General features: G+C 45.6%; 2 protein-coding genes across 13 annotated transcripts in view; one reads left to right on the top strand and one right to left on the bottom strand.

Moving 5' to 3' along the window:
* The window catches only part of PLEKHA1 (pleckstrin homology domain containing A1), a 67,017-nt gene extending 63,843 nt beyond the window's left edge, over positions 1 to 3,174 (bottom strand). For 5 of the 12 annotated variants that reach the window (XM_035269349.3, XM_035269343.3, XM_035269345.3 and 2 more), the window contains exon 1: positions 3,078 to 3,174. The gene's annotated coding sequence lies outside the window, so the exon portion shown is untranslated. Of the gene's footprint in view, positions 1 to 2,325; positions 2,651 to 2,930 lie in introns of those variants that run through there. The other 7 variants (XM_078346698.1, XM_035269346.3, XM_035269340.3 and 4 more) reach the window with 3 other exon arrangements.
* LOC128929354 (uncharacterized) lies at positions 2,158 to 7,332 on the top strand. Its single transcript, XM_078346701.1, has 3 exons — positions 2,158 to 2,480; positions 2,572 to 2,851; positions 7,168 to 7,332. The coding sequence occupies exons 1-2, from the start codon at positions 2,270 to 2,272 to the stop codon at positions 2,772 to 2,774; spliced, it is 414 nt and encodes a 137-aa protein (XP_078202827.1). The 5' UTR covers positions 2,158 to 2,269; the 3' UTR covers positions 2,775 to 2,851; positions 7,168 to 7,332.
* The last annotated feature ends 5,779 nt before the right edge of the window (positions 7,333 to 13,111 follow it).

Raw genomic sequence — 13,111 nt, 5'->3', positions numbered from 1 at the left:
TATTTTGCTTCTAAAATTTATTTAATTAAAAAAAATCCTAAATTACTAATTTTCTTTTATATTCAACAAAAATCCCAGTTCAAAGAAAGCTTGTAAAATCCTCCAAATCCCATCTTCCTGAATAAGATCAATTTGACTAATTAAAAGTTCTACTAAAATAAATAGCAAACATATGTTGGCTTAAGCATCTTCTAGGAATAGCAAACTCACATATCCGTTATTAGACAGTATCCACAAGGAAAAAAGTTACTTACGGTCAAATGGTTAAATATTGCTCATTAAGTGGAAGAGAGTTCCAGTGCTATAACAAATAACATGCTTCATGTTTACATAAAAACATCCCAGATTTTTATGTTTCTAAAAACAATTAAGCATTACAGACAATCATCTAAAGCTTTCAAGTTTCTGCCTTTTCTGAAAGCCTTCCTTTTGGATACTGTGTTGATAAACTCTTAAATGCTGTGTATGTACTCACAAATGGTCAAAAAACCTAAAACCAAATCTTAATATTTATCTCCTACTGAAGTCATTTTATTATATCACTGAAAATCTAAAAGAGGATTTTTTAATCTTGAAAATTAAATTTTAATATTACCAAAAGTAAATTGCTCCAGTATGAGGAAAAAGTAATTATATGTATATTACCTCAGCTCACAGTTGGAATCAAATAGGAAATACTTTAAGGCAGTTAGTACCATCAGACTGAAAATTTTCTAATAAAAGCAGTGTTATTATTGTTACAATTACTACACTATATTCAGAAAACTATCTTCCCTACTCTCAAGTTACTGAAACAAGAATGACGACTTGACATCAAGCGATGTATCATTGTCAAAGTATGAGTTAAATTATGCTAATAAATTATTTCTTAAATTTCATCCTGAGTTACAAATTATCACACAATTAAAACAACTTTGGGATCTGCAGCATGACTAATAACAACAGTAAAGAACTTCCAGGCTTAAGTCAAAAAGCCACTTTTTAAAAATCTCCATTAAATATTTTGGGAAAAATGTAAAATGTTTCCACCTTTCCCAGGTATCTTCCTAGGAGTCTCCAATGTTGTTATATCCCATAGGTTAGCAACCAATACTTGACTATTGGCCACAATGACTTTTTAAAGAAAAAAAATCCATCACTATTCTTAACATCCTTAAACACTTCTAAAAAAGTCCTTCCTGCTTATGAACTCATGGCAGTTTCCTCACAATTGTATACTTATCCTGTTTCACTGTCTCTCCTAGTCTATGACAAACTCAAATTTACACACCAACTTTCCTATGTGGATACACTGCTAAAACTGGGGAGAAAAAAGATACAAACCTGCTACTTTCGCCCCTCCCAAAGCAACAATGAAAATACTCATTAAGATAAAGATTGGAAGGTTAGCGTGCACGCGGTGTGTATGTACACATATATATTTATATAATACATGTTTTCTTAATGTCACACAAGTTATCCATTGGTGGATAAATTCACAACTATCTACCTTGATACAGGTATATGCTACAAGAGAAACCATACAGTGTAGGGTTAATGGCACTATAAAATAACTTTATTAATTCAAATTCTGTCAACCTTAAATACTCTTGTTTAAATTTATCAGTACTCTAAAATGATTTTAAAAAAATACTTTAACTCCACTGGGGGAAATATTCCTCTTGCCACAAGTGTGTCAACATGAAAAATTAAGAGCGTGAAAAATAATAGGCTTTTGGTGGGAATAAATCTTAAATTATTTTTAATATAACGGGTCTTCAAGATTGTGAAGAAAAACATAGTTTTACAAAACAATCATAGAACTCTTACCCAGACTTTGCTCTAAATGGTTTCAATGGCGTCAAATTAACATAGAAAGTGTGCTAGCTGAGTACTTGGGGAAATAAAGCAAATTGATCAGGAGTTCTAAGATAAAAGACAATGGTGTAAACTTCATAGTGCGCTATTTGTTCCAGTCATTAAACACACAGGAAATAAGTTTTTCTATTTAGAAAACTAATTCACAAGGGGCAATGACTTCATTAAGACAAAGAAAATCTTATTAAAACAGCCAGTAATCGATTGTAAAATAAGAAAACAAGTATTGCAGAATTGGAAGGTGGAACAGACTAGGAAAACACATAAACTGCCTGGATTATGTGTTCCTTGAACCTCTTCTTGCACTGCCCCCAATGAAAGCAAAGGAGTTTCATTATCCATACCCCCAGCCCTCTGCTCGGGGGCACAGCCAGAGGCAGTAAACACTGTAAGCAACAAGACCGCTTTCATTATGACAGCACTTTCCCCTCTTTCCAGGAGGGTCAATAGAAAGCTTCTGAAACAAACCACAAACCGCTCAGGACGGCCCCAAAGCTCTGCGGTTGGCAGCTGGCCTCGGCGTCGAAAGACCTGGGTCTGGTCGCCTCTCCGGTGCCACCTGCGTGACCTTGGGCAAGTCGCTTTCAACCCTGCCTCTGGCCACCTGCCCCGAAGGTGCGAAGGTAAATCGTTGACACCACCCGACTTCAGGGCCCTAGGCGGAGCCGGCTTCGGCCTCGGCGAGTCCTGAAGCCAAAACGTTTTAAACACCAGGAAAGGATGCCCGGCGCCGCACGCCCGGCGGGCACAGCCCTGGAGAGAGCCGTTCCGACCGGCACCGCCGGGAATCCCCAGGCAGCAGCGCGCACCGCGCCCCTAGCGGGATTTCTCGGGGGGGCGGAGACGCAGAGGAGCTCGTTGGCCCCGCGACCGCCGTCGGCCTCCCGCCCTCCCCGCCGGGTGCCGCCGAAGGCTGAGGGCTGAGGTCTGGAAAACAATCGCGGACCCGCGGGAAGAAGACGCCGGCCCCTCCCGCCGCCCCGAGCCCGGGCAGGTGAGCGGGCCAGGCGGCCTCCAGGTGCAGCAGCGCGCGGGGCGGAGGTTCGCGGAGGGGGCGCTGGCCCCGCACTCACCGGCGCCTCCGGCCCCTAGGCGGACGCCTCTCCGCTCGCCCCGGCGGGCGCCGCGCTCCCGAAGCCCCGCAGCCACCGCCGCCTCGCGCCCCGCCCCGGCCCCCACCCCCGCCCCAGCGCGGCTGCGTCCCTCACGCCAAACTTTACCGGGGCCTCGGCCCGGAGCACCCGCGCCGCCGCGGCCCCGGCTCCTACAGACGCCCGGCTGCCCGGAGCGGCGTCCACGACGGTCCGCCCGCGCACTGCGCACGCGTCTCCGCGCCGCCTCAGCCCCCAGACGGCGGCTGTGATTCCGGAGCCGGCGCTCCCAGCTCGCAGAAACTACGAATCCCGGCAGGCCCCGCGCCGGTCCGGGCGGCGTGGCGGGCCGGGTGTTGGGCGTCTTCCTAGTTCCAGGGGCGGAGGCCTCGGCGCGCCGGAGAGGGCTGCGTGAGGAGCTCTGGGCCGCCACGCCGCGGTGCTTCCTGGGAATCGTAGTTTTCGAGCACCACGGGGCTTGGCTTGGAGGTGGAACTCCGGGTTCTCTGATGTCATCGCCTAGAGCTGCGAGGCACAGGGATCTTTAAAAATAGACTTCGTTAGTTTGCAGATAATTTGTTTGCAAGCTGTCCCATAATCGGTCCAAGTGGCACAAATTCACAGGCTGCGGTGTGACCTGGAGAAAAACGCTTTACAGCTCTGCGCGCCAAATTTCCGCTCTTAACCATTTCTCCCTCCCTGCAAATGTAGCTCCACCTCCTACTTACAAAGGTGTTAATAGTACAGGAGGATGGGAGAAACTTAAAGAAGGATTAGTCGAAATTCTTTTAGCAAGGGTGGAGCATAAATATGTATCGTGGTAAATATTAGTTAAATGCTGAATATATAACGTATTTCTCGAGCACTTACTGTGTTCCAACTACGTGATAGGCAACCAGGCATTTATCTGAGAGAGAGACACTGTCGCTGCCCTCATGGAGCCTGCAGCCTGCATGGGAGAAACTTCCGCAAACAAGCAAAATCGTTACCGATTTTAATAGAATAGCCAGACTGAGAAAGTTCAAGAGACAGTAGCAGTGGGGTGGGGGAGGTTCTCAGAGAGGGTGACAAGGAAAGTTCTCTGAGGATGTGATATTTGAGCTGAAACCTGAAGAATGAGTAATATTCAGACATGCAAAGAACTGGGAAAGAATTACATGCCACGCCTTTCACAGTGCATGCCACTCTAGGCTCTTAACAAATATTTGTTCTTTTTGTGTGCTTCTTCCTTTCCTCTCTCTGCACAACCTTAGGTCACATCCTATCCCCTTCAAACCCTTTAAAAAATCTTTAGCAACGTCTTTCAGAATATCCTTCCTATGTGAAGATGTACATGAAACAAATGTCCAGTGGTAAGATGAGCTGTACAGCTGCTAGGACAGAAGACACAAGCCTGGTGACAGGCTGGCATCTGACTACTTAGCCACTTCTTTATTTGAGAACTGGGTTAGAAGTCTGGGCGCTCAGCCTGCTGACTTGTTTTCTGTTTATGGGGCATCATGCAGGATTTTGAGTTTGTCTCTATTAAAATCTTACAGGGAGCTTACCTATTATCGGAATCAGAGGTGTGGTGAAGAACGGTGCTAGATTTTCCTGTATAGACTTACCTATGTGACTTTATGCAGAGAGTGACACTTTGCCATTCTGACCCTCAGTGACCTCAACTGTGAATGAGTGTCCTCCACCCTGCCTGCCTTACAGAATGTTCTCAGAGGCTGATAAATTGATGGAGGTGAAAACATCTTGCAAACTCAATGGAACGCTCTAGGACTGCCTCTTTCAGACTGAGCATTTTCAGTTGCATTTCATACAACGTGATTGTTCGATTATCTTTTGAGAAACCTTGGCTGTGCAGCTTTTCTGACACCTGTGTCTTTTGGGGGCCTCATCTGTGTAATGGTTGAAAGGATTTGGCCTCACTATAATTTATAAAGTAGCCAGAGCAGATTGTTTCCTTTGGTCCACATAGTGGGTTTTTGTTGATTTAACTGATTCAGTGTGTAGTTAACTTTTAAGAATGAAAATCCAGGTGTCGCCTATCTTATCCCTCTAGGCATTTGAGTTTGCCTTCCCTGGCTAGCAGGTCTGGAAGGAGTCTCTAGCTTTTCAGCACTAGAATCTTAAGTGCTGTGATTACAGGTGAGCGCCTTTCACCCTCTGCAGGCTGGACCCACAGGGGATCGCTCTCCTGAATATTGTTTGACACCATTGATGAGTGGCTTAAAATTGTTCCTTTGGCCAATGTGGTGGCCCTCACCTGTAATCCCAACACTTAGGGAGGCCAAGGTGGGTCAGGAGTTTGAGACCAGCCTGGCCAACATGATGAAACCCCCTCTCTACTAAAGAAATACAAAAATTAGCCAGGCATGATGGCGGGCACCTGTAGCCCCAGCTACTCAGGAGGCTGAGTCAGGAGAATTGATTGAACCCACACAATGGAAGTTGCAGTGAGCCCAGGTTGTGCCACTGTGCTCCAGCCTAGGGGACAGAATGGGACTCAAGAAAAAAAAATTGTTCCTTTGTTCTTTTTGCATAACAAGCCCCCAGAATTGTTTGTCACTGAGAGCCATACTTACATACAATGAAGAAAGCCAGAGAAGTAACTCAGTTTTCCGAAGGACACACAAGATAATATCGGGACTGTTTTGAGGTTGCAATATAACCAGAACTTGAAGCTCCCGATCAGCCAATAAATACAGAGACAAAAAAAAAAAAAAAAAGCCCTCTGTTTTCCAGCCTTTTTTTGGATGCAGAGGTTTATTACATAACTGTGCTTTCAGTGTTATTTAAAAAAAAAAAATGTAGGGGGAAACTACAGTCTGGGAGCAAACCAAGAACACTCAGGACCCACTAAAGACACTAAGGAATGCTGGAATATTCCATGGCTACTTTTCATCTGAAGAAAAAGGAGTCCGAATTCAAGGATCTGCACTTTAGCAGTTTACCTTTTTTTTTTTTTTTTTTTAAGAGTCTCACTTTGTTGCCTGGGCTGGAGTGTAGCGACACAATCCCAGCTCACTGCAACCTCTGCCTCCCGAATTCAAGTGATTCTCCTGCCCTGGCCTCCCAAGTAGCTGGGTTTATAGGTGCCTGCCACCATGCCAGACTAATTTTTGTATTTTTAGTAGAGTCGGGGTTTCGCCAGGTTGGCCAGGCTGGTCTCAAACTCCTGACCTCAAGTGATCCACCTGCCTCGGCCTCCCAAAGTTCTGGGATTACAGGCGTGAGCCACTGTGCCCGGCCTGCATTTTACCTTTAAAGCATCACTGTCATCATTATCATCGTGCTTTCACATGTGAAATATTTTGATGTTTCATTCAAAAATAGCTCTTGAGCCCCTTCTGTTTGCTTAGTGCTGGGCTCTGGAGGCTCCAGACAGATATCAGCCCCTTAGACAACACAAAGAGCAGTGTACAGAGGCACACAGAAGGTTCCTGAACACTGGTCGTTTCTTTAATATTTGATGCCTGCAGCATTTCCTGCATTAATTTTCCCCCCAGCAATGGTCACTTTCCTACATATTCTGTATGTGCATATTCTAGCTTTTCAACAGTAGAATCCTAGAAGATTCCAGATGGGAAATTTGAGACATGCTTGAATGTAAAATATATTCCTTGTTTATTTGAAATTCAAAGTCAAATTCACATCTTTTATTTGATCTGAAAATGCTGGTCCTGAGAATAGAACACTTAAGCCAAGAGCCTCTCACCCTCTCCAGGCTGCACCCACGGGGGATCTCTCTCCTGAATGTTGTTTGATATCATTGATGAGTGGCTTAAAATTGTTCCTTTGGCCGATGTGGTGGCTCTCACCTATAATCCCAGCACTTTGGGAGGCCAAGGTGGGTGGATCACTTGAGGTCAGGAGTTTGAGACCATCCTAGCCAACAGGGTAAAACCCCTTCTCTACTAAAAAAAAAATACAAAAATTAGCCAGGCTTGATGGTGGGCATCTGTAGTCCCAGCTACTCAGGAGGCTGAGGCAGGAGAATCAATGGAAACCACATGATGGAGTTTCCATATATATATGGGATTATATCTCTATATGTAATTCCATATACTATATATAAATAATCCCATATTTATATATGTATGGTATTAAACACACACACACACACACACACACACACACACACACACACACATAGTTTGCATATCCCCTAAACTGTAACCTCCACATGAACAGGGATTTTTATGTTTTTTTCCCACTGCATCCTTAGTGCCTAGAACAGAAGTATGCGTTGAATGATAAATGATACAGCTTCCTTGATGGACAGAGCCAGCATCAGAAGCCAAGCAGAAGAAGTACCTCCAGAAGCAAACCTCTGTTCTAACCAGAAATCAGAAACAAGATAGAACAAAAATTAAACATGAACCAAACACTCTGAACCCGCCTTTGTTCTTCTTGTGTCCCCTCCAGAAACTGGGTAGCAAAGAGTTAAAAACAGCTCTTTCCTATTTTTCAGTGTACAGATGGCACAAGAACTCCAGGCAGGGAGTCAGTGGGGTTGCTTCTGTGGGCCAAGAGTCAGAGCTAGCTCTCTGACCCCGCTACACAACTGGCGACGACCAAGTGAGGGGAAGCGTGATTCTCAGTCCTCACCCCTATCAGGCAGAGATGAAGTGACCTGCCCAGATTACCAATCAGGTGACTGGAGTCTCCTTCTGGAGATAATTCTTACATCGCAGGGCCGGGGCACAATCCTCCTTTCAGGTGCCGTGAAAGACTGTCCACATTTTATGCTTACCGAGGTGCAAGAGTAGGAGTTCTGAGTAAGTCAGCAACCAGCCCAAATTCCAGGACCACAAAGGGAAAAACAACAACTGAGCATCCAGGGAGATGCTTGCCTCCTAGACATATAGAGGAGCAGAACTCGATCTCTCCTGCCATAGGATTATCAGACGACAAGGGAGGGAGCCCAGCACTGAACATCTGGTGGGGCAGGATATGAAATTGCTGAATGCCACTGGGGTTCTAAAGGTCCCAGCAACCCTATGATCTCTGGGGGTCTGGTGAGGTTCCAGCTGCATCTACACCCTAGTTAGGTCATGCATTAATTACCCTGACCACATTTGGCAGGCCTGGGATACTGGTACGTCCTAAAAGTGCAGAGCATGGAATGCTTGCTGTCATCCAAACATGTGGACTCTTGCTCCATTGTGGTAGGAAAACTTGAAAAACAAGATTTTCCGAATTCAAGATGATCATCCAGGGCCACAGTTGGGTGGCTAATTGTAGCACTGAAGTAGGGAGCGTTCTAGAAGGTGAAGGCTCCTTGCAAACAAAGCTGGGAGAGAGGATCTGGGAACAAGTCCATCTTGGGCTTCATAAGCTCCTTGGTCTGTGGGAACTGTACCTCAGACCCCTTCCCCTCACCTGTCTAAGTCTGGCCAAGCCCCTCTTTAGGTCAAAAGCCATGGGTTTCTCCCATCCTTCTTGACATCTGCCAGAAGAGTTTACTTCCATTGCATTCAGCAACAAGAACCAATGCCTCAAACATTCAGGAGTGCTGAGTGTGTGCCAAGCTCTGAGCCCCAAAAGAAGACAAGCACAGAAGTCACTGCTTCCACCAGGAGAACCTGGATGTCACAGGCCCCAGCCCAGGAAAGGAAAGTGAGAAGCTGAAGCCCTGGAGTCCATCTGCCCTGACTAGCTGGGTGACCTTGAATGCGTTACCTTATTTCTCTGGCGATATTTCCCACTTCACAGCCCCATCATTAGTCCTAAATAAAATAATGCAATAAAGGTCTGGCACATATTAGTGGCTCCGTCAATGTCAGCGGTTTTATGATTTAGTTTGGCCCAATTCCTGGGCCCACCTGACCAAAGCCATAATACATTCAGAGTCTCTTATATGGGCAGTGGGTAGGTTCTAGAATTATTCTGACTGCTGTGGTTCTTGTTCATATGAGGGTGACTGGGATGGAATTGTGGTGTGGGATCTTGAGGAATTTGGTGCAATGGGAGAAAAGGACCATGTGGATTTGGCGCTAGGGACGTAGCAGAGGCCTGACCTGGAAGGGCTCAGGCTGCCGGGCTCAGGGGCACTTGAATTTGTTTCCCCACAAATTTAAGACTTTTGAAACGCACTTGCAATGATTCTAATGTGCAGTAGATGTCTGGTTGTGCACCCAACCCCCGCCCCCCCGGCATTTCTGACCACAAAAATAAATAAGCAGAAATGAATTGACATGAGAAAACTAGAGCACTCTAAATTCTCCAGCTTGCCCCCCTCTCCCTCCCCCTCCAACCTACCTGCCCTTAGACTAACAGCAGGGGCAGCTTTAGAAATAGCATGCCTTCCCTGACCCCCTGGCATGTAAGTACATCTTTGTTCCTGACTGGCATTTAATAACAGTACTTTATGGTGAAACAAAAGCTGTAATCAGACGCCAACAATGGAAGCGGCAGTCAGCACTGAACAATACTTAGAATTCCCATGGCGATCCCCCCATCCGCAGCTGTGAGAACCAGAAGTCACAAGCATGAATTCCATTCATAATTATTCGCCCAGTCCCACTGTGACTTATGCGAAGCACGGCTTTCCTGCCTCCTTGGAGGGGCTTTCAAGGGGCTGAGAAGGGATGCCAAGCCTGGGCCCCAGCCAAGAGCAGCCATGCAGGTGTACATGTGGGGCTGACTGATGCAGTGGCATGGTGACAAAGCCAGACTGCTCCCACACTGGAGATTCCAGCAGCTATCTCTCCACCAGCACTTCATGCAAAACTTCCTTGACATAAAAGAAAGCTTTCTGCCTATTTCCTTATCCGAAACTGCAATCTGCACATTCCAGGATAAGCCCAGCAGCAGACTTCTCCTGTACCAAGTCCTGGATCCTTGGGGAAAGAAGGTCTTTAGAGGGACTGCTTTCATGGGTGTCATGCACATTAGAGGTTATGTATGTACCTATGCAACAACCCTGCATGACCTGCACATGTACCCCAGAACCTAAAGTAAAATTTAAAAAAAAAAAAAAAGAATCTGCTTCACATTAGAACTATTGGGATTGCATTTTTTTAAGACCCTACCCCAGAACAATCTGAATCTCTGATCACAAGGAACTAGGATTGCTATTATATCCTTCTTTCTTTTTGCTTTGTTTTGAGGTATAACTTAATTATAGTAATGTCTACAACTCTTAAGTATAAAGCTCAATAAACTATGTATCCACCATCCAGGGCAGGATACAATTCCAACACTCCAGAAGGCTTCCTCTAGCTCTAGCAGCCAGAGGTAAGCACTATTCTGATTCCTATCTACATAGAATAGTTCTTTCTGTTCTTGAAACTCATATAATTGTCATTACATAGTATGTATTATACTCTTTTGGGTCTAACTTCTTTTGTGCCACATGGTGTCTATAAAATTTATCTTCATCAATGTATGTTGTATTGCTGTGCAATATTGTTTTTCACATAAAGCACAATTTGCCTCTTTTCCAGTTGATGGACATTTGAATTTCTAGTTTTGGGCTATTATGAATAAAGCTGCTATGAATATTTTTATGTAAGTCTTTGGTAGACATTTGTACTCTTTTTCTCTTGGATATTGGGTGGAGTTGCTGGGTTATAAAGTAAGAGTACATTTAGCTTTATAAGAAACAGCAAAATTCTTTTCCAGATTGGTATACTAATTTTACTTCCATCAGCAGTTAATGAGAGTTCCAGTTGCTCCATTTTCTCACCAGCTCTTGATACTGTCAACCTTTCTATTTTAGCCTTTCTAGTAGATGTGCAACGGAATCTCATTGTGGCATCAGTAGTTTTAAAAGATCTTCAGATGATCCAAATGCACAGCAAGGGCTGAGACTCAAGGATCTCATCTGCCTCAGTTTATAGACAGTAAACCGAAGATAAAAGTAGAAAGAGTCAAAGTCAAACTCGGAGCTCCCCACTGCTGGTCCAGGATTCTTCCCATATACCTTTCCCTGAAGTTTAGTATTTGTCTGCCTTCCTGTTAGAACAAGGACAGATTTGGCCTAGAAACTGAGCATGACTTTAGTATCTCAGCACCACTGAGAGGGAGCAGAAGGAATTGGCAAAGACCCTCGGGCTGGCTCCAGGGAGACCATGTAGGTAGTCTGAAGCCCCACAGGCCAAAAGCCGAGAAACTCCAAGCGGGTGTTAGTACCTAAAGAAGCCTTGCAGACAGCAGTCAGCGTCCTGAGGGCAGCATCTGGCAAAGCCAAGCCCCTTATGAGTTCTCATCTTAGTCCTGCCACCTCCTGATTACCCAGACAGAAGCCCGATCACCACCTTTGACTCCTTCCCATCTTCCTTCCCCATATCCAGTGAGAGACCAAGTCCTGCCGGTTCTGACTCCTGAACATCTTTTGGATCCATCAATTCTCTCCATCTCACTGTTCCTAACCTAGTTCAGCTCCACCCATCTGTGCCTGGACTCCTGATCAGATTCTCCCTAGAACAATCATTTTCCCATACAAACCTAATAGAGCCATTATCCTGTTTACAAGCTTTCAGTGGGTCCCAATTGCCTTGAAATAAAATCTGAGCTTCTTCTACAACTCTCCCCCGGCCTGTAAGTCTGCAGACACTTCGTTTCAGTCTAACTCAACTGACTAGGGTTCCCCACACCCCAGCTATTCCCAGTTCCCTGCCTTAAAAAAGAAAACAGCTTTATTAAGATATACTTGGTATGCAATAAACTGGACATATGGAAAGAGTACAGTTTGGTAAGATTTGACCTATGCATACACCCATGAAAACATTGCTACAATCAAGACAGTGAACAAGGCCAGGCGCAGTGGCTCATGCCCGTAATCCCATCACTTTGGGAGGCCGAGGCGGGTGGATCACTTGAGGTCAGGAGTTCGAGACCAGCCTGGCCAACATGATGAAACCCCATCTCTACTAAAAATGCAAAAATTAGCCAGACGTGGTGGCACATGCTTGTCATCATCCCAGCTACTTGGGAGGCTGAAGCAGGAGGATCGCTTGAACCCAGGAGGTGGAATTTGCAATGAGCCAAGATTACAGCACTGCTCTCCAACCTGAGTGACAGAGCAAGACTGTCTCAAAAAAAAACAAAAAAGGCAATGAACACACCGTCACCCCCAGAACTGCCCTCTGCCCCTTTATCATTCCCCCCAAGCTACCTCTGCCACCCCAACAGCAACCACCGGTCTGCTTTCCGTTACTATAGTTTGCATGTTCTAGAACTTTTTGTAAATGGACTCATACAGTATGCACTCTTTTATGCATGGCTTCCTTGGCTCAGCCTAAGAATTTTGAGATTCCTCCGTGCTGCGTGTATCAGTTCATTCTTCTCTGTTAGTGGATAGTACTCCCTCGTGTGGATATACCACAGTTTCTTGATCCATCCACCTGCTGATGGATATTGGGACATTTCCTCTCCTGTGTCTTTTTCACATTGCTTCCTCCACCCAGAATGGGTTTTTCCTTCAGCCCCACCCGACTCCCTAACCTCCCACAAATAAAATCTGCCTACATGGGAACACAAACATTAACTCCCAACAAAACTCACTGACTGAGACATCTTTCTGAGCTTATAGAAGTGGCCCTCTCTCCTCAGCAACCCCACTTCTTCCCATGTTTATAGTGGTGTTTTCCCCAGGGGATCATGATTTCCTCAAGAGCAGGGACCATGTCTTAATTACCTAAATAGTGTCAGCCCCCAGTACAGCGTCCAGGATGGGAGATGTTGGGGGGCAGGAATTGGGTGGGTCATCAAGGGATAGTGGCCTGGTGGATGAGCCTGAGGGCAAATCTAACTTTCAGAAGGGAGGTTGGCAGAAACTAGGCAAGCCCAAGGCCTGGAAAGGGACTAGAGACCCCTATGGACAGTCTGACAGGAAATCCTGTGGAACAAACTCAGCTTGAATGTGATGTGCAGTTGTCCAGGCTCACTCCTGGTAGCAGTTCCAGGCGACTTAATTCCAAGCCCCCAGGCTTCACATCAGTGGCTGAGTCCCACATGGTCCCTGTGGAGATCAGCTTAAGAGCCTGGGAGAATGGAGCCCCTAGGTGGGGCATGAGTGAGTCCACCTACAAGGGACTGGTGGCTGGAGTCCTGGCATGACCGTGAACTCCATGATGGGCACTGTTACATGGTTCTGATCTCTCAAATACTGTTCCCCTTCCATTGGGGAATTTGGAGCTTCCCAGAAAGCTGGTCAGAAGAGA

This window comes from Callithrix jacchus, chromosome 12, assembly GCF_049354715.1.
Source record: "Callithrix jacchus isolate 240 chromosome 12, calJac240_pri, whole genome shotgun sequence".
NCBI classification, from domain to species: Eukaryota; Metazoa; Chordata; class Mammalia; order Primates; family Cebidae; genus Callithrix; species Callithrix jacchus.
The sequence above is the reverse complement of the archived record's forward strand: the minus strand, read 5'-3'. Positions and strand labels throughout refer to the sequence as shown.

Bases quoted from the DNA above. Each gene is read 5' to 3' on its own strand.
- LOC128929354 (XM_078346701.1), top strand. From the start codon at position 2,270: ATGACAGCACTTTCCCCTCTTTCCAGGAGGGTCAATAGAAAGCTTCTG. The intron at 2,481-2,571 runs GTAAATCGTTGA...TTTAAACACCAG, and splicing joins CCTGCCCCGAAGGTGCGAAG to GAAAGGATGCCCGGCGCCGC.